Source organism: Sapajus apella, unplaced genomic scaffold, assembly GCF_009761245.1.
Source record: "Sapajus apella isolate SASKATOON/1434 unplaced genomic scaffold, GSC_monkey_1.0 scaffold287, whole genome shotgun sequence".
Lineage (NCBI taxonomy): Eukaryota > Metazoa > Chordata > Mammalia > Primates > Cebidae > Sapajus > Sapajus apella.
In genome coordinates, this window is record NW_022437227.1 from 159975 (window position 1) to 185301 (window position 25327).

A 25327-nucleotide genomic window follows, 5' to 3' on the forward strand; every position below is an offset into this window, starting at 1 on the left:
CTTTATAAATTACCCAACCTCAGGTATTTCTTTATAGCACTGTTAACATGAAACAATACACTTTCTGATAATCACACTTGAGGAATTGGGGAATTCATACTACCTGTGATTAAATAATGGCCCCAGACTGAGAGTCATGTGACATTGGGGAGATAACTTACCTTCTCCATCTCAATGTCTTCTCTAAAATCTGTGAGATTATTTCTGAGGGCTAAATGAGCATAGCCCACTTGGAACACTGTCAGGCACATACTGCTTGCCAGATGTTGAGTACTCATCTTTATTGAGTTAGGACTATGGTAACCCACTTTACAGCTCTTGATTTTGTATAACAAAATCATGGTTAGAGCTTTGTTAGTAAAAGAAAATCTGAAAGTCCCTGCGTGGAAGGAAGAAACAGACGGGGAAAAAAGGGAGTTTGTAAGTTTCAGCATTTCAAAGTTTGGAGGGACAAATTATGTTTCTATTTATGGAGAAGGAGGTGGAGGCAGGATGGGTCCTAAGGTGTCATTCAAGACACACAGCCATAACTCTTTAGTGAGAGTAGAGCTAGGGCCCCAAGGATTGCTGTGTTCAAGTGGCAGTCAAAAACTACCACTCATTGGAAGACAGGAGAGGAGTATTTCATTACAAAAGCAGTGAACAATTCAGTTGTATCTACATTCAGTTAGCAAATAAAAGTTGTTCAACTTGGTTGCTAATGGGACCCACTCTACTAACTGAGACTTTGTATAGAACTCATAGGGTAAGATGGCTTCCAGTAAAGAACCACCCTGTGCTTTTCTTAGGACTAAAAATCTCAGGAAGCTGGTGATGAATGAAAACCTTAGTCCCACTGGCACTGCAGGAGGGACCAGGAGAGCAGCCGCATCATAAACCACAGGGTGGGGCAGCTCAGACAGCAGCAGTTTGAGCTGTAGTCAGGGGCAACTCAAACCCCCAGGGTGTGGCATTGTGAGGTGTGGGGTGGGGCACTGTGAGCCACATGCTTGGGCTCCGACCTGGGCCAGTGAACTTCAGTCTGTAGGTGACTGCAGAAGGAGGAGGAGCTCCTTTCGTACTCTCTTCAGGCAGTTGTTGTGTCTCTCAGTGCTTGTTGGATTCACAACCTATTAAATAAATCGGCTGTTCTTCACCCTCCCAGACAAGCCAACTCAGGGGAGGCGGCAGGGTGCGGGCCTTGGCCTGTGCCCCAGCTGGGGCTGGGCTGTGGCGTGGGCAGGCGAGCAGCGGCAAGACCATCTCTGCAAGTGCAGCATAGCCTCGGCCTAGGACAGTGGGAGTGCGTGGCCAGCCCTGTGAGCAGACGCACAGGTGGTGGCAGACAGTCCAATGGGGAGCATACTGACCTGTTGTGTGTGCCCCAAGGTCAGGCCCGAGTTGGAACAGCATGAGGGGTCAGGGTGTCCTTCTCAATCTGAGGTCTGTGAGGCATCAGCTGAGGACACAATAGCAGCAGCGCCCACAGCTGCTGCTGAAGAGCCTGCTGAATTGATTGTTGAAGCTGGTGAGGGCCTTCATGTGCACCACATCCATGACCGGGAGATGCCTGAAGGTAAGGAGGTGACGGTGCCGTCTGCCTTGCCCACACCACTGTCTGCTGCTGTCTCCAAGGTTCCCTGGGGGACATCCCCAACCTCAGGCTCCTCTTTGCCTGTAGCCAGCTTTTCCAGGGCTGGCTAGGAGCAAAGGCTGGCTCTGCCCTGACTTCCCATTCCCACCTCTTAGTCTTTCTCCACAGAGTCCAGTCAGTTTCTTTTCTCCTCCCCTCCCAAAGACCCAGTTCTTGCTCCCTCATCTCATTCTCTTAGGCTGCCATGGAACCTTTTATTTATGGCTCTTCTTGTCTGTAGCTCTGTTTATTATTCTGTGGGACTTTGTTGAGGCTTCTTTGGAATATTCTCTTTCCTTTTTCAATCAAAACTGAAATATTCCAATTTTCCAGTACCCATCCCATTCTTTCTTTGTACCTATCCAGATGGTACCTAAGTGAAGGAACCAGGTAAGTGCCTAATTATTTCCTGTGTTAAAGTAGCTAAATCTCAGGACAATTCATACTGAAATATTTGGGGATTTCTTATTTAAAATCAGTTTGAAGGTTGCCATGGGAGAGATGATAGGGTATTCTGAGTGGGCTGCTTCAAGTCATTTTAATAGATGCTTAGTTTTTTCTTACTGTAATTTGAACACAAAAGGAAAGAAAATGGAAAGTGCTTAGAATAATTGTGAAAGGTATAAAATGTCATGGCCAGGGCTGCAGAAAAATGAGTATTCCCCCCCTCAAAGTACTTTACCCATGAAGCTCTGATTACTTTAAAATTCTTACTTTAACACAAAATGTGTCTCTAGATTTATTGTGGCGACTTAACAGACATTATTTACCTTCTTGTTCTAAAAGAGAGACAGGGGATGGTTCAGGGTCAAAACTTTCAGAAGACATGAAATGTAAATGTAGACTTTTAATGTGTAAGATAAAGGTTGAAGGTTAGAATGCCAGATCTTGCCTGTGTAAAAGTGTTTGTTGTCATGGCTCCCCCTTTGTCCTTCCCTCCCTTGACAATAGCATCTTTTTCAAAGATGAGAAACTAAAGCTTAAGAAGCTGGAAGCCATCATCCACAGCAAACTAACACAGGAACAAAAACCATACACCACATGTTCTCTCTCATAAGTAGGAGTTGAACTATGAGATCACATAGACACAGGGAGGGAAACATCACATACTGGGTCCCTTCAGGGGGCAGGGGTAAGGGGACAGAGAGCATTAGACAAATACCTAATGCATGTGGGATTTAAAATCTCAATGATGCATTTATAGGTGCAGCAAACCACCATGGCACATGTATAGGTATGTAACAAACCTGCACGTTTGGCACATGTTTCTCAGAACTTAAAGTTAAAACAACAACAACAACAACAAAAACTTTAGTTGGGCTCTTTGTTTTTTTCAGAGGTAGAATAATTAAAACTCATGATGAGTGTGACTTTGTAACTTGGAGTACTATACTCACTTTTCAAGATGCTTAAGAATTTAGAATAAACAAATATGTGGGTTGATTATATTTTTATACAGAAAACATGAAAGTACTTGTGTAAACTTATACTCTGGTTGCTGGTGTAAGGAAAGACTGTGAGTGATATTACACACCAGTTGATAGATTGGTAGTGTTGGATGAGAGCCCAAAAATGGCTTTTAATTGTCTTTATTTAGGATTAAAACACAGTTTCTGTATGTCTCATTTGTCCCTTTCCTATCCAAAGGCCTGTGTATGTTCTCCCTATATATTGCTAAAGAAGAAATAAAAAACTTACAGATCTTACATGCCTGTGGAAGGTAGCTACTCAATGAAACTATCGTTCTATGTCCTCAGAATGACATGGAAGTGACAGATATGCTAAATTTAATTTTAAAAAATTTTGAGCTCCAGAATAAATGACATATTTTGCCTATAAAATAGGCCTGTCTTTTAAAATGTACTGCCATCTTGTTTTATTCTATGCAGTTGATTTTACACAACTCAGAGGCAACATTGACCTCATTTATTTATTTATTTAGGAGGGTCTTGCTCTGTTACTCATGCTGGCCTCAAATTTCTGACCTAGTCTTTTTTTTCTTTATTTTTTTCCATTTATTTATTTTATTGCATTTTAGGTTTTGAGGTATATGTGAAGAACATGCAAGATTGTTGCATAGGTACACAGGTGGCAGTGTGATTTGCTGCCTTCCTCCCCATCACCTACATCTGGCATCTCACCCCTTGCTATCTCTCCCCAACTCCCCACACCCCACCGTCCCTCCCCTATTTCCCCCAAACTGACCCCAGTGTATAGTGCTCCCCTCCCTGTGTCCATGTGTTCTCATTGTTCAACACCTGCCTATGAGTGAGAACATGAGTTGTTTGATCTTCTGCTCTTGTGTCAGTTTGCTGAGAATGATTGTTTCCAGGTTCATCCATGTCCCTACAAAGGACACAAACTTATCGTTTTTGATGGCTGCATAATATTCCATGGTGTATATGTGCCACATTTTCCCTGTCCAGTCTATCATCGATGGGCATTTGGGTTGGTTCCAGGTCTTTGCTATTGTAAACAGTGCTGCAATGAACATTCGTGTGCACGTGTCCTTATAGTAGAACGATTTATAATCCTTTGGATATATACCCAGTAATGGGATTGCTGGGCCAAATGGAATTTCTATTTCTAGGTCCCTGAGGAATCGCCACACTGTCTTCCACAATGGTTGAACTAATTTACATTCCCACCAACAGTGTAAAAGTGTTCCTATTTCTCCACATCCTTTCCAGCATCTGTTGTCTCCAGATTTTTTAATGATGGCCATTCTAATTGGTGTGAGATGGTATCTCAATGTTGTTTTGATTTGCATTTCTCTGATGACCAGTGATGATGAGCATTTTTTCATATGTTTGTTGGCCTCATGTATGTCTTCTTTTGTAATGTATCTGTTCATATCCTTTGCCCACTTTTGAATGGGCTTGTTAGTTTTTTTCTTGTAAATCTGTTTTGGTTCTTTGTAAATTCTGGATATCAGCCCTTTGTCAGACGGGTAAACTGCAAAAATTTTTTCCCATTCTTTGGTTGCCGATTCACCCTAATGACTGTTTCTTTTGCTGTGCAGAAGCTGTGGAGTTTGATTAGGTCCCATTTGTCTATTTTGGCTTTTGTAGTCAATGCTTTTGGTGTTTTGGTCCTGAAGTCCTTGCCTACACCTATGTCCTGAATGGTTTTGCCTAGATTTTCTTCTAGGGTTTTTAGGGTGTTAGGTCTTAAGTTTAAATCTTTAATCCATCTGTAGTTAATTTTAGTGTAAAGTGTCAGAAAGGGGTCCAGTTTCTGCTTTCTGCACATGGCTAGCCAGTTTTCCCAACACCATTTATTAAACAGGGAATCCTCTCCCCCTTGCTTGTTTTTGTCTGGTTTGTCAAAGATCAGATGATTGTAGATATGTTGCGTTGCCTCTGAGACCCCTCTGTTCTGTTCCATTGGTCTATATCTCTGTTTTGGTACCCGTACCATGCTGTTTTGATTACTGTAGTCTTGTAGTATAGTTTGAAGTCCGGTAGTGTGGTGCCTCCCATTTTGTTCTTTTTGCTTAGAATTGACTTGGCTATGTGGGCTCTCATTTTGTTCCATGTGAAGTTTAAGGTGGTTTTTTCCAGTTCTGTGAAGAAGGTCATTGGTAGCTTGATGGGGATAGCGTTGAATCTGTAAATTACTTTGGGCCGTATGGCCATTTTCATGATATTGATTCTTCCTAACCATGAACATGGAATGTTTCTCCATCTGTTTGTGTCCTCTCTTATTTTGTCGAGCAGTGGCTTGTAGTTCTCCTTGAAGAGGCCCTTTACATTCCTTGTTAGTTGTATTCCTAGGTATTTTATTCTCTTTGTGGCAATTGTGAATGGAATTTTGTTCTTGATTTGGCTCTCTTTAAGTCTGTTATTGGTGTATAGGAATGCATGTGATTTTTGCACATTGATTTTGTATCCTGAGACTTTGCTGAACTTGCTTATTAGTCTCAGGAGATTTGGGGCTGAGACGATGGGGTCTTCTAGATATACAATCATGTCGTCTGCAAATAGAGACAATTTGACTTCCTCCTTTCCTATTTGAATGCTCTTAATTTCTTTTTCTTGCCTGATTGCTCTGGCTAGAACTTCCCGTACTATATTGAATAGAAGTGGTGAGAGAGGGCATCCTTGTCTAGTGCCACATTTCAAGGGGAATGCTTCCAGTGTTTGCCCATTCAGTATGATATTGGCTGTTGGTTTGTTGTAAATAGCTTTTATTATTTTGAGATATGTTCTGTCAATACCTAGCTTATCGAGGGTTTTTAGCATAAAGTGTTGTTGAATTTTGTCAAAGGCCTTCTCTGCATCAGTTGAGATAATCATGTAGTTTTTGTCTTTGGTTCTGTTTATGTGGTGAATTACGTTTATAGACTTGCGTATGTTGAACCAGCCTTGCATCCCTGTGATGAAGCCTACTTGATCATGGTGGATAAGCTTTTTGATGTGCTGTTGCAGTCGGCTTGTCAGTATTTTATTGAAGATTTTTGCATCTATGTTCATCATGGATATTGGCCTGAAGTTTTCTTTTCTTGTTGAGTCTCTGCCGGGTTTTGGAATCAGGATGATGTTGGTCTCATAAAATGATTTGGGAAGAGTTCCCTCTTTTTGTATTGTTTGGAATAGTTTCAGAAGGAATGGTACCAGCTCCTCTTTGTATGTCTGGTAGAATTCGGCTGTGAACCCGTCTGGACCCGGGCTTTTTTTGGGTGGTAAGCTCTTAATTGCTGCTTCAACTTCAGACCTTGTTATGGGTCTGTTCAGGGTTTCAGCTTCTTCCTGGTTTAGGCTTGGGACGAGGCAAGTGTCCAGGAATTTATCCATTTCTTCCAGGTTTACTAGTTTATGTGCATAGAGTTGGGTGTGATAATCTCTGATGATGGTTTGAATTTCTGTGGAATCTGTGGTGATATCCCCTTTATCGTTTTTTATTGCATCAATTTGGTTATTCTCTCTTTTCTTTTTTATTAATCTGGCTAGTGGTCTGTCTATTTTGTTGATCGTTTCAAAAAACCAGCTCCTGGATTTATTGATTTTTTGAAGGGTTTTTTGTGTCTCTATCTCCTTCAGTTCTGCTCTGATCTCAGCTATTTCTTGTCTTCTGCTAGGCTTTGAGTTTTTTTTATCTTGCTCCTCTAGCTCTTTCAGTTTTGATGAAAGGGTGTCAATTTTTGATCTCTCCTTGCTTCTCATGTGGGCACTTATTGCTATATATTTTCCTCTAGAGACTGCTTTAAATGTCTCCCAGAGATTCTGGTATGTTGTGTCTTCATTCTCGTTGGTTTCGAAGAACATCTTTATTTCCGTCTTCATTTCATTGTTTATCCAGTCAACATTCAAGAGCAAGTGGTTCAGTTTCCATGAAGCTGTGCGGTTCTGTGTTAGTTTTTGAATTCTGAGTTCTAACTTGATTGCACTGTGGTCTGAGAGACTGTTTGTTATGATTTCCGTTCTTTTACATTTGCTGAGGAGTGATTTACTCCTAATTATGTGTCTGACCTAGTCTTAAGGGATTTTCCCATCTCAGCCCTCTGAGTAGCAGGCACTACAGACATGTCCCATCTTGGTGGCTTCATCTTATGTCTATACATTCATTTCAGTGGATAAGAATAAAAGTAGAGTTAGTGAAATGGCCTAAATGCAGTGGTCAGATAAATGAGTTGATAAACTGTTAAAAGTGATCACATCTTTTTTCTTTTCTCCTTCTATAGATATTTCTTCGGAGTCCAACCCTTCCCACAATCCAGAGATAAGCACAATATTCATGACAAAATCTCAAACGGATGGTGAGACCATTGTCTTTTCCACCAAGAAGAAGAGTGAAAACTCTTCCTGTTTGATCAAATGTATTATAGAAAGTATTTAGAAAAACTCATATTGCTTTAACTTTTTAAGATTTTCACATATTCATTTGTCTATTTTAACATGTGATATACTTTCCTTTAATTGTTATTGTGTTAGTAAAAACATGTAATCTTTTTATTTGTACAGATTACCATCTTTTTATCAAAACAATTTGTCATGTGATGGAGGAGTTGTAGATTTATCTTTGTTTTTAATTCTTTGTTTCTTTTCCCTTGCTCCAGAGAGTACATTTTAAAGTTGAATGATAGAACTTAGGCTTCACCTTGGTTTCCATTTAATCAAATTAAAAAAAAAAATACACAGTTGTTCATCGACAAGGATTGAATCTGTGATTTTGGCTTTCTCTTCCACAGTCCTCTGACCACATGCATTTATCACATCCAAGTTTATGCTAATCAAAACTTTTATTAACCTTTTAATTTGATGTAATGTAAATTTAAACATGCCCTACTCCTGCTTATTTTCCTCAGTGTTATGTTAAATCCTTGTTTGTTTGCTAAAAAGCCAGGTTTTTCTGTTGATTTAAGCAGCAAGAATACAAGTGAGGACCTATAATCATATGTGAAGTGATGCAGCACAGTAAAATGTGGGAGTTTGTAATCTTTGTTTTTGGTAGTTTGAGTAGACTTTGCCTGTCTTGAGTCAGTTATTTCTGGCTCGAATTTGTTTTCATTTATGCATTACTGTACAGAGATACCTAAGGCTGGGTCTTTTATAACAAAAAGAGGTTTAATTGGCTCATAGGTCTTCAGGCTGTACAAGCATGGCTTCAGCATTTGCTTCTGGTGAGGGCCTCCACAAGCTTACAATCATGATGGAAGGCAAAGGGAAAACAGGTGGCTCCACACTGTGAGAGGGTGGGGTGGGGGCAGTGAGAAGGTGCCACACTCTTTTAAACTACCAGAATAAGAATTTGCTTATTACCATGGGGATGGCACCAAGACAAATATCCAAACCATATCAGAATTGTTTTCCCAGTTCCTTCCAGAGCCATGGGCTTCTCACACATAGAGAGCATGGAAGGAGTTAAAAAAAAAAAAGCTATTCTGTGTCCCTCACTCTTTAGTGATAGCAATGTTTGCCTACAAGGCCCTTTCAGCATTAAAAGTGGAGGCAGTGTAAGAAACGAAGAATGGCCTAGGTTGGTCTTGGCGCTTTTGTTATTCTGGCCTTTTTTTAGGAAAAAAAAAAAAAAAAGATTTTTTAGGCTGCAGACATCATGTTCAATGAGGTTTATAGACTCATTTTAAAATTTAAACTGAAGATAGGTTACTTTCCCGTTGTGTAAAGTCTTTTTTTATTTTGTTTTGTTTTTAGTGACATATTAGTAGGTGACCACTAAGTGTGGTTCAAAATGCTTACTGGGATTCCGGTGCATCTAGAGATAGGTGCCTGGCCAGGAAGTAGTTCTTAGAGCTGTTAGCTCTTAAATTCTGATAAAAAAGTAAGCTATGTGTAAATGCAGAATGAGAAAATGCTAATGGATCATGGTTCATATATGCAACAGTTAAACTTTTTTATTAGCTAATTTTTTCAACTGGCCTCATTTTTTTGCCCTTTCCTTTTGTATACAAGATTTGTTTCATTTGTATATAATAGAAACAAAAAGTAAATGAGGTCAAAAAGTAAAACTAAGTTTTTAGATTTTGCTTTATGAGATTTATCATGCCAGATAATTTAAATATAAATGGTTGAAAATAATTTTTTAAAATTGAATTTGTTCTCATTTTACTTAGGAGTAATCAGTAGGACGTTAACAACTACTTTTATTTTATGGTATTTGTATTAGAAATGACCAGTTTGTTCTTTTTCCTTTCTTAGTAGAAGAAATACGAAAAAGCAACTATACAAACCATGTAAGTAAACAGTCAAAAGTTAAAAAATTGACAGTTTTACATAAAAGTATGTCTCTCTTAATTACTTTAAATTATAATGAGGACCCCATGCTGATAGCATGGACTTCTTTTTGTGGATTTTCTAAAGCTGTTACATTTTTCTAAGTATTAAATGTATTCAGAAAAGTCTTCAGCTTAGTGTGTCCACCTTTTAAGAATGTTTGACATTTAAGTTAAATTTCAATAGTCTGATTGTGGTATAAAGATCTGCCTTAAATATTTAGTCATTAATATTTAGCTAAGTTAATTGTCAGCACTGTCTACTGACTTTCTGGTATAGCAGGTGAAAACATAGCTTCCTCACTACACCATGACCTTATGTTTCTCCCTCTGTTTCTTCCAATTGTAGCACACTTTTTTATTAAATCTAATATTTACATGATTATGACAACGCAAATATTATTCACTGCTAAGTCATATGGTGTTTTCATTGTGCCTCTGCATTACATTTTTCTTCATTTTTTCTCTGAAACAGTTCTGAAATCTGAGCACTTCTGCACTTCTTCTGGATCATCTCTTTTTTCCTAGCCTGTGTTACTTTATCCAGCCAAATGCAATAAGTAGCCCCTGGCTGGTCTGTTTGCTTTCATAACTATTCTTTTTTAGCATGAAGCTAATTTTCTGACTATTGGTTTGCCTGTTTTCTAACAGTCGTTTATCCCCCCAAGTGTTGTAGCATCTATCACATGCCTTTCCAAACTATTTTCCATCTGCTAAAACATATTTGTTCCATTTTCTTTGTTGCAGGAGTGGGGTGACAACTTACTCTGGCATTTGCCATCCTAATTCAATATAGAGTGACTTTCCTGAGACATGCTCCATGTTTGCTTTTCTGATTCTTTTTGTGCTATCTCCTTAAAGTATTTTGGGATCTCACATAAGTGCCGTCTTATGTGGGATCACCTGTGTCCTAGATTCTATGTTTCCTTCTGTCCTGTTATCCTGGGCGGAGATGTTTAGAGATCTGCCCAGTCTTAAAATCCCTCCTTTTTGATAGAGAGTAAGCCTCTAGGTTGAATCTAAATTTTATGATTCTGAAGATATTCTACAATTGTGCTCTCTTTACAATGTTGTAGTTAAATCTATTGCCATTGTGTGATACATTATTTGTAACTGGCTTTTATATATCTGTAGAAACTTTTTAGGAGCTTCTGTCTCTCTGAGATTCTTAAATTTCATAGTAACAGCTTGGTGGGACTCTTTACATTTTATTGAGGCTACTAAGTCTGCAGACTATCTGTGCTTGATAATTTGTTTTACTTTCTCTGTTACTTTTTTTTTCTGATAGTCTTGTTATTCATACACTAGGCTGCTTAGACCAGTATACCTGCATTAGTTTTTAATTTTTCTCCTTCTATTTTTCAGTTTACCTTATTATTATAGATAGAGTCTTTTTCATGAATGCCCAAAGTGTTAGAAATATATGTTAATTAAGATTTATTTATTTCTAGTCTGGTCAACATAGCAAGACCTCATCTCTACAAAAAGGTGAAATAACAAATTAGCCAGGCATGGTGGCATGTGCCTTCAGTTTTATCTACTCAGGCTAAGGTAGAGCATTGCTTCAGCCCAGGAGTTTGAGGCTGCAGTTAACTATCATTGCATCACTGCCCTCCAGCCTGGGCAACAAAGTGAGACTCTGACTCAGAAAAAGAAAAAACATTATTCTTTAAAAACATATCTAAAATTTATCCTGTCAAAAAGCAGAGAGAAAAACATAAATTTTAGTTATCATTTTATTTTATGTTTGCTGGCAAAAATGCTGTAGTTGATTTATTTATATATTTTTATTCTATAGGTATTGGGGGAAACAGGTGGTCATATGAATAAATTCTTTAGTGGTGATTTGTGAGATTTTGATGTACCCATCAATTGAGCAGTAGCCACTGAACCCAATTTGTAGTCTTTTATCCCTCATTCCACTGCCATTCTTTCCGCCGTGTCCCCAAATTCCATTGTATCATTCTTATGCCTTTGCGTCTTCATAACTTAGCTCCCAGGTATGAATGAAAACATACAATGTTTAGTTTCCCATTCCTGAGTTGTTTCACTTAGAATAATGCCTCCAATTCCATCCAGGTTCCTGGGAATGCTACTAATTTATTCCTTATTATTGGCTGAGTGGTGTTCTATCATACACACACACACACACACACACACACACACACACACACACACATATACATACACACACATACATATATATATCACAGTTTCTTTATGCACTCATTGATTCATGGGCATTTGGGCTGCTTCCATATTTTTATAATTGCAAATTGTATTGCTGCAAATATACATGTGCAAGTATTGTTTTTGTATAATTCCTTTTTTTCCTCTGGGTAGATATCCAGCAGCAGGATTACAGGATTGCATGGTGGTTCTACTTTGAATTGTTTAAGGAATCTCCACACTGCTTTCCATAGTGGTTGTACTAGTTTCCATGGTTACCAGCAGTGTAGAGAGTGTTTTCTTTTCACTGCATCCACACCAACATCTATTATTTTTATATTTTTTGGTTATGGCCATTCTTGCAGGAGTAAGGTAGTATAGCATTGTGGTTTTGATTTTCATTTTCCTGGTCATTCATGATGTTGAGTATGTTTTCATATATTGGTTGGCCAATGGCATATCTTATTTTGAGAATTGTCTTTTTATGTCCTTCACCTACTTTTTGATGGGATTTTTTTTTTCCTCTTGTCAATTTGTTTGATTTCCTTGTAGATTCTGTGTATTAATTCTTCGTCAGATGTAGAGATTGTGAAGATTTTCTCCCATTCTGTGGTTGTCTGTTTACTCTGCTGATTGTTCCTTTTTCTGTACAGAAGCTTTTTAGTTAAGTCTTACCTGCTTAATATTTGTTTTTGTTGCATTTGCTTTTGGGTTCTTGGTTATGAAGTCTGCCTGAGGCAGTGTCTAGAAGGGTTTATCAAATGTTATCTTCTAGAGTTTTTATGGTTTCTGGTTGTAGATTTATATCCTTGATCCATCTTGAGTTGATCTTTGTATAAGGTGAGAGTTCAGGATCCAGCTTCATTTTCTTGCATTTAGTTTGCCAATTATTCCAGGCATTAAACCATATAGGGTTTAATTTTTTCAAGTTATGTTTTAGTTGGCCTTGTTGAAGATCAGTTCGCTGTAAGTATTTTGGTTTATTTCTGGGTTCTCTATTCTGTTCCTTTGGTGTATTTGCCTATTTTTATATCAGTACCACGCTGCTTTGGTGACTATGGCCTTATAGTATAGTTTGAAGTCAGGTAAATTGATGGCTCTAGATTTGTTGGCTTTGCTTAGTATTGTTTTGTCTAGGTGGGGTCTTGCTTTGTTCCATATGAATTTTAGGATTCTTACTTTTTTAGTCCTGTGAAGAATGATAATGGCATTTTGTTAGGAATTACATTGAATTTGTAGATTGCTTTTGGCAGTATGGTCATTTTTACAATATTTATTTAAGCCATTCATGAGAGTGGGATGTCTTCCTATTTGTTTGTGCTGTCCATGATTTCATTCAGCAATGTTTTATAGCTCTCATTGGCATATCAAAAAGATAATCCGCCATGTTTAAGTAGGTTTCATACCAGGGATACAGGGATGGTTTAAAATATGTAAGTCGATAAATATGATACATCACAGAAACAGAATTGAAAGTAAAAAATCAAATGATCATCTCATTAGATGTAGAAAAAGCATTGGACAAAATTCTTTTATGATTCAAATGTTTAAAAAGCATTTGACAGCATTCTTTATGATTAAAAGTCTCAGCAAAATCGGCATACAAGGGACATACCTCAATGTAATAAAAGTCATTTATGACAAACCCACAGCCAACATAATACTGAATGGTCAATTGTTGAAATCATTACCCCTGAAAACTGGAACAAGACAAGGATGCTCACTTTCACCACTTCTATTCAACATACTACTGGAAAAACTAGCCAGAGCAATCACACAAGAGAAGAAAATAAAGGACATCCAGATCGCTAAATAGAAAGTCAGACTGTCACTGTTTGCTGATAATATGAACGTATACATAGAAAACCCTAAAGACTCCTCCAAAAAGCTCCTAGAACTGATAAATGAATTCAGCAAAGTTTCATGATACAAAATTAATGTACACAAATGAGTAGGTCTGTTACACTCCAATAGCTACCAAGCTGAGAATCAAACTAAGAACCTCAACCCCTTTTACAATAGATGAAAAATAAAGTGAAATACTTAAAATACACCTAACCAAGGAGGTGAAAGATCTCTACAAGGAAAACAACTTTAGTGTTTTTAATGACTTAAAATGAGAGGCAGCAGGTACAATGGAAGAAGTCAGTGGGTGGGCACTGGCATCCAAGGTGTACTGGACCTTTGATGGTCAGGCTTTAGTTTTGACATTAAATTACTAGGTATGATTATTTTCTAGTTTTTGTTATTATACCTTAAAACCACTAAATAACCCCTTCCATTTCTTGTTAAAGATCATAGCAGTTCATACTCTGATTTATGCTGACTGAAGTTAGATGATTTGTTTCTATTTTGTGATTACCTTAAATAATACCTATAAAGAGTGAACTGTTAGAAGTGTTTTGCTTTAATTAAACGTAGTAAAATGTATAATCCAAATGATAACTCAGTTAATTTGTCAAACACTTGTCTAACTTTTTGATTTATTCAAAATTCTATGCTCAGCAGCTGGATGTAGGAACAGTTAGGGCCCGCTGTTGCTTTTATGGAGAGGCATACTTTCTCATGAGGAGAATACTCTGCAAGAATTAGTCTCTTGTAACCAGTGGTGAATCTGACTCATTAGTGGACCAAAAAACAAACAAACAAACAAAAAAACATGTTTTTGTGTGGCTACTGGCAAACAGATCCAAAAGGGTAGGTGGAGTCAAACTTGCTGAAACAAGGAAAGAGAACAGCAGTATTCTAGGCAGAGAGCAGGGGTATAGCAGGAAAATGCCTAGGGTGCAGCTCAAATGATTTATAGAATAAATTGAGTTTTGAAATTAATGGCAAGCATTCTCTGAGAGTCTCATTTGAGTCATGTCATGGCCATCTTATTTAAACATGAAGTGAAAGTTAAATTTTTTAAGTTGTCATCTGTTTTCAGGGTGCGAGAGAATATTAAATTGTTACTCATTTTATCCTCCACATAAGAAAACAGTGCTAAAGAAACCTATGGCTTCCTCACTTGTTGGTGGCCTAGCAACACTGGCACACAGAGTCTCTGAATCTGAAACACTTGTTTTGTCACCTGAAATAATACAATTCGGATTAGTAATTTAGTAAATGTATTAGTCTTGTATTCACTGCAATAAAATGCTCTTCTACTATATTATTTAATACATTACATTTTACTGTAGTAAATAAATAAAAGAAATAGAAATTCTCAGCTGTTTTATGTCACTGTAAAAAAAACAATAAAATCTTATTTTAAACCTTTCTCAGTATTTATAAAAGGAATTCATAAAATACTTGTTAGGTTTGATGGCAGGTACCATATTAAGGGAAGCATTTTATAACCTGTATCTCAAACATCATCTCTGGAAGTTAAGAGCCTCCGATGAGTTCTCTATAGAGTGGACATGATACCACACTCAGGCAATTCATGGAATGTAAAAAATATCCTAGTGCTTTGTCTTTTGACATTTTAACCAATAAAAAAAATACACCTTGATAAGTTTAACTTACACTTCCCTTCCCCTTCAGGAATCTACTCGGCAATATAGTTCCTGTTCAGCCATTTTCCTCGATGACAGCACAGCCAGTCAGCCTCATCTTACAATGATACTAAAGTCGTGAGTACAACCCTAGTGCCAAGGGACAGATTCCTTTATTCTAAAATTATTTCATCCGTTTGGTTGTCCTATTCAGCAGTCATTTTAGGAAATTGAAGTCAACTATATACTGATATACAGATTCTAAATATTAAGTATCAATTTCTCTTTTAAAAAATCTTAGATGTCATAGTAGAAGGGAAAATCAGTTAGCAAATTAGCAATCCCAGGAAAGTATAACTATTTTTTTGGTGCCTTTATGACTTAAGACAATGTTGACTGCAGTGAAAAAAAACCTTTTATTGGATTTTGTGTGTGTGAAAAATTAGTTTTTCAATGCATTGCAGACATAAATCAATGTGTACTGCTTTGGACATTAGTCTTGGAAGATGGAGCAGCTTTTTCTCCTCTGGCACCACAGTGTATCTGCATTTGAATTTCTCCCATTCTGCATGAGCACCTCATGGGCCACAAAGATGCACTTTGAGAGCACCCTAAAAGGAAGTTTATTTTAAAAGGAGCAACAACAAACGCCACCACCAGCTCCATTGGGGCTGTCCAGTGTAAATCATTGTCATTTCCTTGGGTTATATAAGTGCTGATTTTTAGAACACAGCTTGGAAAGTGCTAATTTAGAATATTAATGTTTTTATCTTTAATTTTACTTTTTATTGAATAAACGTAAGTAGCTTATAAACAATTTTATTTCAAATGTACTAGCCTTTTTAGCTAATTCAATTGTCAGTAACTTTTACTTGAATTAAAAATGGTGGCCGACTCCTGACTGGAAGACACCTCCCAGCAGGGGTTGACAGATATTTCATACAGGAGAGCTGACATCTGGTGGATGCTCCTCTGGGATGAAGCTTTAAGAGGAAGGACCAGGCAGCAATCTTTGCTGTTCTACAGCCTCTGCCGGTAATACCTAAGCAAACAGGGTCTGGAGTGGACCTCCAGCAAACTCCAGCAGACCTGCAGAAAAGGCATCTGACTGTTAAAAGGAAAACTAACAAAAAGCAAAACATAAGTGTCAACAAAAAGGACACCCATACAAAAACCCCATCCAAAGGTCATCAGCATCAAAGATTAAAGGTAGATAAATCCATGAAGGTGAGGAAAAAGCCAGTGCAAAAATACCGAAAATTCCAAAATCCAGTATGCCTCTTCTTAAGACTCCAGTGTATGGAGAGAGAATGAATTTGATGAATGATAGAAATCAGAAGGTTGATAATAATTAACTAACTCCTCTGAGCTAAAGGAGCAAGTTTTAACCCAATGCAAGGAAGCTAAGAACCTTGGTAAAAAGTTACAGGAATTGGACCAGAATAAACAATTTAGAAAAGAACATAAATGACCTGATGGAGCAGAAAAACATAGCATGAGAACTTCATGAAGCATCAATAACTGAATCAAGCAGAAGAAATGATATCAGAGATTGAAGACAATCCTAATAAAATAAAGTGTAAAGGCAAGATTAGGGAAAAAAGAATGAAAAGTAACAAACAAAGCTTCCAAGAAATATGGAACTGTGTAAAAAGACCAAACCTATATTTGATTGGTATACCTTAGAATGATGGGGAGAACGGAACCAAGTTGGAAAACACATTTCAGGTTAATATCCAGGAGAACTCCCCCAACCTAGGCAAGATAGGCCAACATTCAAATTCAGAAAATAAAGAGAACACCACTAAGATACTCCTTGAGAAGAGCAACCCCAAGATACATAATCATCAGATTCACCAAGGTTGAAACCAAGGAAAAAATGTTAAGGGCTGCCAAAGACAAAGGTCAGGTTTCCTACAAAGGGTAGTCCATCAGACTAACAGTGGATTTCTCTGCAGAAACTCTACAAGCCAGAAGGGAGTGGGGGTGAATATTCAACATTCTTTTTTTTTTTTTTTTTCTTTTTTACACTGTTGTAAACTATCTTCCAAACACCAACTATGGAGCAAGCTGGGAATAGAACGGGTGTCTCTGTCTCAAAATTCTTAAAGAAAACAGTTTTCAACTCAGAATTTCATCTCCAGCCAAACTTAGCTTCATAAGTGAAGGAGAAATAAAATCCTCTCCAGACGAACAAATGCTGAGGGATTTTGTCATGACTAGGCCTGCCTTACAAGAGTTACTGAAGGAAGCACTAAATATTGAAAGAAAAAATTGGTACCAACCACTGCAAAAACATAGCAAAATACAAAGACAAATGACACTATGAAGAAACTGCATAACTAATTTGCTAAATAACCAGCTAGCATCTTAATGACAGGATTATATTCACACATAACAATATTAACCTTAAACTTAAATGAGCTAAATGCCGCAGTTAAAAGACACAGACTGACAAACTGGATAAAGAGTCAAGACCCATTGGTGTTCTGTATTTAGGAGACCCATGTCATGTGCAAAGACACATATAGGCTCAAAATAAAGGAACGAAGGAATAATTTACCCAGCAAATGGAAAGCAAAAAAAGCAGGGTTTGTAATTCTTACTGATAAAACAGACATTAAACCAACAGAGATCAAAAAAGAAAAGGGCATTACATAATGGCAAGGGGATCAGTGCAACAAGAAGAGCTAACTATCCCAAATATATATGCACCTAATACTGGAGCAACCAGATTCTTAAAGCAAGTTCTCAGAGACCTACAAAGAGACTTAGATTGCCACACAATAATAGTGGGAGGCTTTAACACCCCACTGTCAATATTAGATCAATGAGACAGAAAATTAACAAGGATATTCATGACTTGAACTAGCTCTGGACCAAGCAGACCTAATAGACATCTACAGATCTCTCCACCCCAAGTCAACAGAACATACATTGTTTTCAGCACCACATAATTGGAAGTAAAACATTCCTCAGCAAATGCAAAAGAATGGAAATCGTAACAGTCTCTCAGTCTGTTCTTTTGCATTTGCTGAGGAGTGTTTTACTTCCAATTATGTGGTCCATTTTAGAATAAGTGCTATGTGAAAAAATAGAAGAAGAAAAAAAAAGAAACTCAAAACCATACAACTACACAGAAACTGAATTACCTGGTTCCTGAATGACTGCTTGGTAAATAACAAAATTAAGGCAGAAATAAATAAGTTCTTAGAAACAAATGGAAACCAAGGCACAATGTACCCGAATCTCTGGGACACAGCTAAAGCAGTGTTTAGAGGGAAATTTGTAGCACTAAATGCCCAGATCAGAAAGTGGGAAAGATCTCAAATCAACACCCTAAGATTACCATTAAAACAACTAGAGATGTAAGAGCAAACAAATTCAAAAGCATGCAGAAGGCAAGAAACAACTAAGATCAGAGCAGAACTGAAGGAGATGGAGACATGAAAAACCTTCAAAAAATCAGTGAACCCAGGAACTAGTTTTGGAAAAGATTAACAAAATAGACCACTAGCCAGACTGATAAAGGAGAAAAGAGAGAAGAATCAAATAGACACACTAAAAAATGCTAAAGAGGATATCACCACTGATCCCACAGAAATGCAAACTATGATCAGAGAATGCTATAAACACCTCTATGCAAATAAACTTGAAAATCTAGAAGAAATGGATAAATTTTTAGACATAAAAATTTACCAGGAAAAATTCAAATCCCTGAATAGACCAGTAAAAAGTTCTAAGATTGAGGCAGTAATTAATAGCCACCAACCAAAAAAAGCCCAGGAACAGGTGGATTCACAGCTGAAAAATAGGGATGGCTGTGAGGTCTCTTTATGTGAAGAAAAGCATCCTGGAAGATTCTGATTTTCACCCCAACTCAATTATTCCAAACTTTGTGGCACATTTAAATCACCTGGGAAACTTAACAACAACTTTGATGCCCAAAGTCATCCCCAAAACTGATTTAAATTAAAATGTTTTATGTTGAAAATGAGGCAGTTATTAAAGCCCCTCAGGTGACTTTAATGTGCAGCAAAGTTTGAGAGCCACTGCTTAATTTGAGTTTAGGACAAGAAAGTGCTCCTATTTGGTAGGACCTTGGGCAAGTCAGTTTTAAGGTTTGCTTTCCTGATCTGTAAAATGAGTATTGGATTAAATGTGATATAACGTCATTGGTCCTTTCCAGCATATAACTTCAAATTCTGCGATTTTAAAATTATTTCAGAGATGAAAACTACTTGAAGGACTATAGACATATCCGTCTTGAGTGCTAACGTTACAGGCTTTTTAAAAAGTGCGAATATTGTATAGACTTATTACTAAAATTGAGATTTGCCTTCCCTCAGTTATTTTGAGCCTCATTCTAGATGCGAAGGGTAAATAAAAGCACATAACTTACATAAGAGAACCTCTTGCTTTCAGTAGAACTTCTTGTTTTTTGATACACAGCATCAGTGGGTAATGTAGGAATACAGTTACATATATCTGAAGGGCTGTATCTGTTCATAAATATTTCAGTTAAACTAATTGAAGGTACCTGCCATTCATATTACACTGTGTCATATTACACCGCCTTGTTAGCACTGCTTATTTTAGGATCACTGTTTTAGGATCATTGATTTCCTGTGTGCTTATGTTTACTAATATATCTTTTAATAATTATGCAAAAGTGATTTCAAATAATTTTATTTGTTATAAAGCACTTTCATTATGTATTTTTAGGGAAATAATACAAATTGGGTGGGTAGGAGATAGTAAACTAAACTAAAATGCAGGGCCTAACATCTATTTTTTGAAACAGATTCTCACCCAGGCTGGAGTGCAATGGCATGATCTCAGCTCACTGCAACCTCCACCTCCTGGGTTCAAGCAATTCTCCTGCCTCAGCCTCCTGAGTAGCTGGGATTACAGGCACCCACCACCATACTCGGCTAATTTTTTTGTATTTTTAGTAGAGACAGTTTAACTATGTTGGCCAGGCTGGTCTAGAACTTGTAACCTCATGACCTGCCCACATGGCCTTGTGAAGTGCTAGGATTACAGACATGAGCCACCTCACTCATCCTAGGTCTAACATCTTAAAAAAGAAACCACTACTGTATGGGTTAAATTTAAACATACGAGCATATAGACATAAATTGCATGAGGCTGAATGTGGTGGCTCACGCCTGTAATCCCAGCACTTTGGGAGGCTGAGGCAGGTGGATCACTTGAGGCCAGTAGTTTGAGACCAACTTGACCATCATGGCAAAATCCCATCCCTACTAAAAATTAGCTGGGCGTAGTGGTGCAAACCTATAGTTCCAACTACTTGGGAGGCTGAGGCATGAGAATTGCCTGTACCCAGGAGGCGGAAGTTGTGGTGAGCCAAGATTGAGCCATTGCACTCCAGTCTGGGCAACAGAGAAAGACTCTGGGTCAATAAATAAATAAATACATAAAATAAAGTGCATGGGTCAAAAGGTTTTGTAGGTAGAAGGGCATATAACAGGGAAATATGTTATTATTTATATATTATAATCATCAACAGAAACATATCTTCTAAGAGCATACTGCCTTGCATTTTGCTAAAAGCCAAGAAATGAAAACAAGAAAGTGCCCTTATGGTACTGTTCTGAACTAGAAGATTTTAATTTCAGGGCCACTAGGAGAGTTTCCTTTGCACCCTTTTTAAAAAATGTCTTCAGGCCCAACAAATGATAACATCTATTGTTACGAATTTTTTTCTTCCACAGTGTGTCCTTAGCGATATATTATCATATCAAGCGAAGGTGAGTTTTTAAAATCTTGTCTTGTTATTCTGGCTAATTACTTTGCAAGCTATCTAGCTTAGCGTTAGGTCACAGCTCTAGACATCATAAGCTATATTGTGTCTACTAAAATATTGAAGCAAATTATTTGTGTTTTCTTTGATCCTTAAGCCTCTTTTGATTCTTAAATGACTGAGAATTCTGAGTATGTTTTTATAATGATGATATTGGTATTTAATGTGATAGAAATATAAAATTGAGTTTTTTTTTTCCAAATCTATTTTTAGTTTAGATTTCACGGCTTTACCACTGTTGATATCATGAGCTAGATAATGCTTTGTCCTGAGGACCGTCCTGTGCATTGCAGAAAGTTTAGCAGCATTGATAACCTCTGTCAGTAGTAATCCATGACCCAGGTTGTGACAGCAGAAAATATTCCTGAGAACAATATTGTTAACATAAATTTTTTGATGAAAAAATAACTTTTCTACAACAAAATCTTCAGTAAAAGTGTGTTATGTATTTGTATTATTGAAAATCTCTCATGTTGGGCTTAATAAAAGATAGCTGGATTCTCTAGTTCATTTTTTTGCAAATTGCTTTAAAAAAAGGAATAAGATAACCTAGTCGTATGAAAATATGTAGTTGGTAAAAGGTGTATTTTTAAAGCTTTCAGACAGCTGTGGGTATTCTTGAATACAAAATCAAAACTTCACAAGTGCTAGTTTCTTAAAGTGGCATTTTACATATTAATCTATTCCATCAGCACTCATCGATCTTTCTTAAACAGTAAATGGATCTTTCCACCCATATTTGCATTTATAATATTCTGCATTAGTTATTTGGAAAATATTGGTTTTTGTTTTATTGTATCAAAAATCACTTTTTTAGTTTAACCACCAATCTTATTTTGAAACATTTTAAAATATTGAGAGGGCGTCAATATTTTATATTATAGTTGAAGGAACAAATTTTTCAAAGTCCTCAGGAAAGCTTAAATTTTATCACTGAGGACAAATACTTTCCTTGTGACATGAGTGACAGATTTCCTTGTGAATGAGAGCACCCTCACTTCATTTATTTTTGAGAATGATAGTTGTACTTTTTGAAAGACCTAGTGTCACTCTGTCACTTGGTTGGAATGGATTGGCATAATCTCAGCTCAAGGGGTCCTCTCACCTCAGGCTCCTGAGTAGCTGGAACCACAAGTGTGTGGCACCACACCTGGCTTTTCTTTTTTTGTGACTTTGGTAGAGACAGGGTTTTGCCATGTTGCCGAGGCTGGTCTTGAACTCCTGAAGGAGTTTAGCTGCAGTGCTAAACTCCCAAAGTGCTGGGATTTTACAGGCATGAGCCACTGCACTGGCTCAGTTGTTCTTTTAAATAAAACTGATGTTCCATGAAAAATGTGATTGTTCAGTTCACAATTAAATCATGAATCTTTTTTTTTTTAAACACAACCATACTGCAGTCAACAGAAGTGCTTCTTGTTAACTTTCCACTTACTCAGAATACTAAAGAGAAATGTCAAGATTTAATAGCACCATTTTTACTGCTTCGATTAAGATATTCTTAAGTAATTCATCCTATCTTTTTTAAATGTAAGGAACAGTAAAGAATAGCATGTCTACTGGACTAATTTTGTACCACTTCTTTGATTTATGCTGAGAAACCAGCAGTTTTACCCAATTTTGCTTTTATACAATTATGGCAAGTGTCTATGAAAAAGCAGGCAATACCTTTACAATTTTTAAAAATGTTTTCATTTTTTTTTATCAGCTTTCTTGGGTTGAATTACTATAGTTATCAGAACAGTGTTGACCTCTTAGGCCTTCTGGAAAAGGGTTCTTGGGGATCCCCGGAGGTCCATAGAGCACATTTGGTGAACCACTGGTTTTACACAGGCACAATGTATTAGTTTTACGAAGTTTAAAGTCATCAAAGACTGGCTTCTTTTACAATAAAAAGGCAGATGAGTTTTTAATTTAAACTATTGAAAATAAATAAAAACATCGTGAGAGTATGCTAAAGAGAACTAAAGAGAAAGAAAGCTAGCAATCTGAATCACATTTACATTTATTAAAGTTCTGAGGAGTTTATTGCCACCACCACTGCTTTGTAAAATGTTCTTGTGTTTCAGTGTGTGGTTGGAAGAGTGAAAATACGTTTGGCTTATTGCCATTGCCTGTTAGGGAGGGTCCGTTCTTATAGGCAGTTCTGACTGGTTATCATATAAAAGACTTTCCAGTACAGGACATGATGTGCCGAGTAAGAAGAGGTCAGGAAAACCTCTTCAGGTCAGGGTCCAGGAGAATAATTTGTAAAAACTGTTTGCTTTGGTACAGTAAACACCAAAGCACATAGGAGGCATTATTTTACAAAACAGGTATTATAATAAGATACTAACAATTTTTGAAGTAATGCATATTCTTATTTTATAGAGTTGGAGATAGATCTTTGGGCATATTTGATGAAGAGTTACATCCATTTACAGTAAGTGTCACTTTTTTTTGTTTGTTTTGAGACGGAGATTTGCTCCTGTCTAGGCTGGAGTGCGACAGTGCCATCTTGGCTTACTGCAGCCTCTACCTCCCAGGTTCGAGCAATTCTCCTGCATCAGACTCCCAAGTAGCTGGGATTACAGGTGCCGGCCACCATGCCTGGCTAATTTTGTATTTTGGTAGAAATGGGGTTTCACCATGTTGGAAAGGCTGGTTTCAAATTCCGGACCTCGACCTCCCAAAGTAATAGGATTACAGGCATGAGTCACTGTGCCTGGCCCAGCAAGTGTCACGTTTGTTGAAGTTGTATTTTCATCAGAGACTTTTATCTGTTTCATGCCAAAGTCAGAGGCATCTTTCTTTAAGTCTCGATCCCCATTTCATGTTACATCTAGTCATCTTATTTCAAAAGTGTTATAAAACGAACATGCTGGAATAAGATCTGATCTGCAGTTCTGTTTAATTAGTAAGCTAGTGTGAGTAAATATACTATCCAAGTAACACAAAATCTATCTTTTAAAAAGATAATTGTCAATAGCATCAAGCAATGTAAGAATATGTAAATACTTTTTAACACAGAAGCATTTTTATGAAGAGAGTTAAAAAACTTCAGTTTTAATAAATTTAAATGGTGCGAAAATTTAAAATGCACTTTCTCAGGTACTTAATAGCCACATGTGGCTAGAGATTATTGTATTTAACAGCATAGGCTTAGAGCCTCCTGGTTACAGGAAACTATTTTCTCAAAGTTTATTGCAGAGAAGAATGGAAGATGGTCAGTAACACATTAAAGCCTAAGAGTAGCTTACAATTGGATAGAATTATGTGGAGGAAACAGCAAAAATGAACAAACATTTTCTGAACTTAAGCTCATATTATTTTTAAGTGAATGTTGATGAGTACTAAATCATTATGATATTTTAAGACCCTACTGCTCATATTATAAAAACTAAAAGACATCTCACCAACCGAAATTATTGTAAGTGATACACGGGCACAAATGTGAACACGGCTGTTTTAAGGGCACTTCAGATTTTTTCTTCAATGGATACTTACATTGCGTCCTTTCTTCTTTCAGCAAGAAGAGCTTCTGGAGGAATACTTGCTGTATGATCCTGAACACAAAGTGATTTTCAAATTTGTTAATACTCTGTTTAAAGCTGCAAGGCTAACAGCTGAATTTGCAATCGTGAGTCTGGTAAGATATTTTCTATTTATAAAGCATCGTTAGCAATTGGTCTTGTAAACAGGGTGGTATGGTCATGTTTTTAAATAACAGTAAGTTTCTGAAATCATCTCAGAATGTTAAGAGAAACTTATGAAAGCAAATATACACATTGAGGTGAATCATCATTTTGGCTTAAAATGTCTCAATTGCTTTTCTAATCTCAGAACAATTGCTATTAAAGACAGCAGGAGGGATTTCTCATTTCTCACCACACACTTCAGTGCACACATGCACACACCGTGCACACACATCCAGGGCATGTGGAGGACTTGGAATGGGGAGTAGTAACAAAACCATCCAGTTGATGGGAAGGAATAGATGCCAGTATAGGCCTAAGCTGAGTCCCAGGCTATTTCCCCAGGCAATTCTGATGCATGTTGTGATTGTAAGCTGCCGCCCTAAATTCATTGTTCCTTGGATGATGAGTGTTAATCCACCCCTGCTGATCACCTGTGCCTGCTCATGACGTTGCCCAGGAATGTGGTTCCAGTAGTACTTGGACACAGGCTTTGCTAGTTGGTCTACCAAGTCATAGCTGTGTCACTACATTTACATCATCCCTACAGAATTTTTTTGATGAAACTATTATTTTAAGTAATAAATTCTGTTCAAATTGTTAAAATTAGTCTTATTCCACCCCACAGCAAACCTATAGAGTAACGTCAACTTCATGGCTGGGAAGGAAAAAATACTTAGACCAGTACTTCTTTAGCATCCAGTTAGAGCCTAGGGGAGAAGGCTCCTGCTGTACACTTGAATCAAAGCCCTCAATGGACACTGGACCAAATACAGGCCTTCTAGAGGAGCTGCAAATCATTTGGAACTCTTGGCTTGTGCTGGAGGGAAGCAGGAG

At 37.3% G+C, this 25327-nt stretch overlaps 1 protein-coding gene across 1 annotated transcript; it reads left to right on the forward strand.

The window, feature by feature from the left end:
* Positions 1–1332: 1332 nt before the first annotated feature.
* On the forward strand, positions 1333–24444 carry LOC116545551 (cyclin-Y-like protein 2; the record flags this gene model as incomplete). Its single annotated transcript, XM_032272096.1, has 7 exons — positions 1333–1555; positions 7296–7370; positions 9271–9323; positions 15042–15130; positions 20731–20766; positions 23187–23238; positions 24325–24444. Coding segments are annotated over exons 1-7 (648 nt in total), but the record flags the coding sequence as incomplete, so codon positions are not given.
* Between the last annotated feature and the right edge of the window lie 883 nt (positions 24445–25327).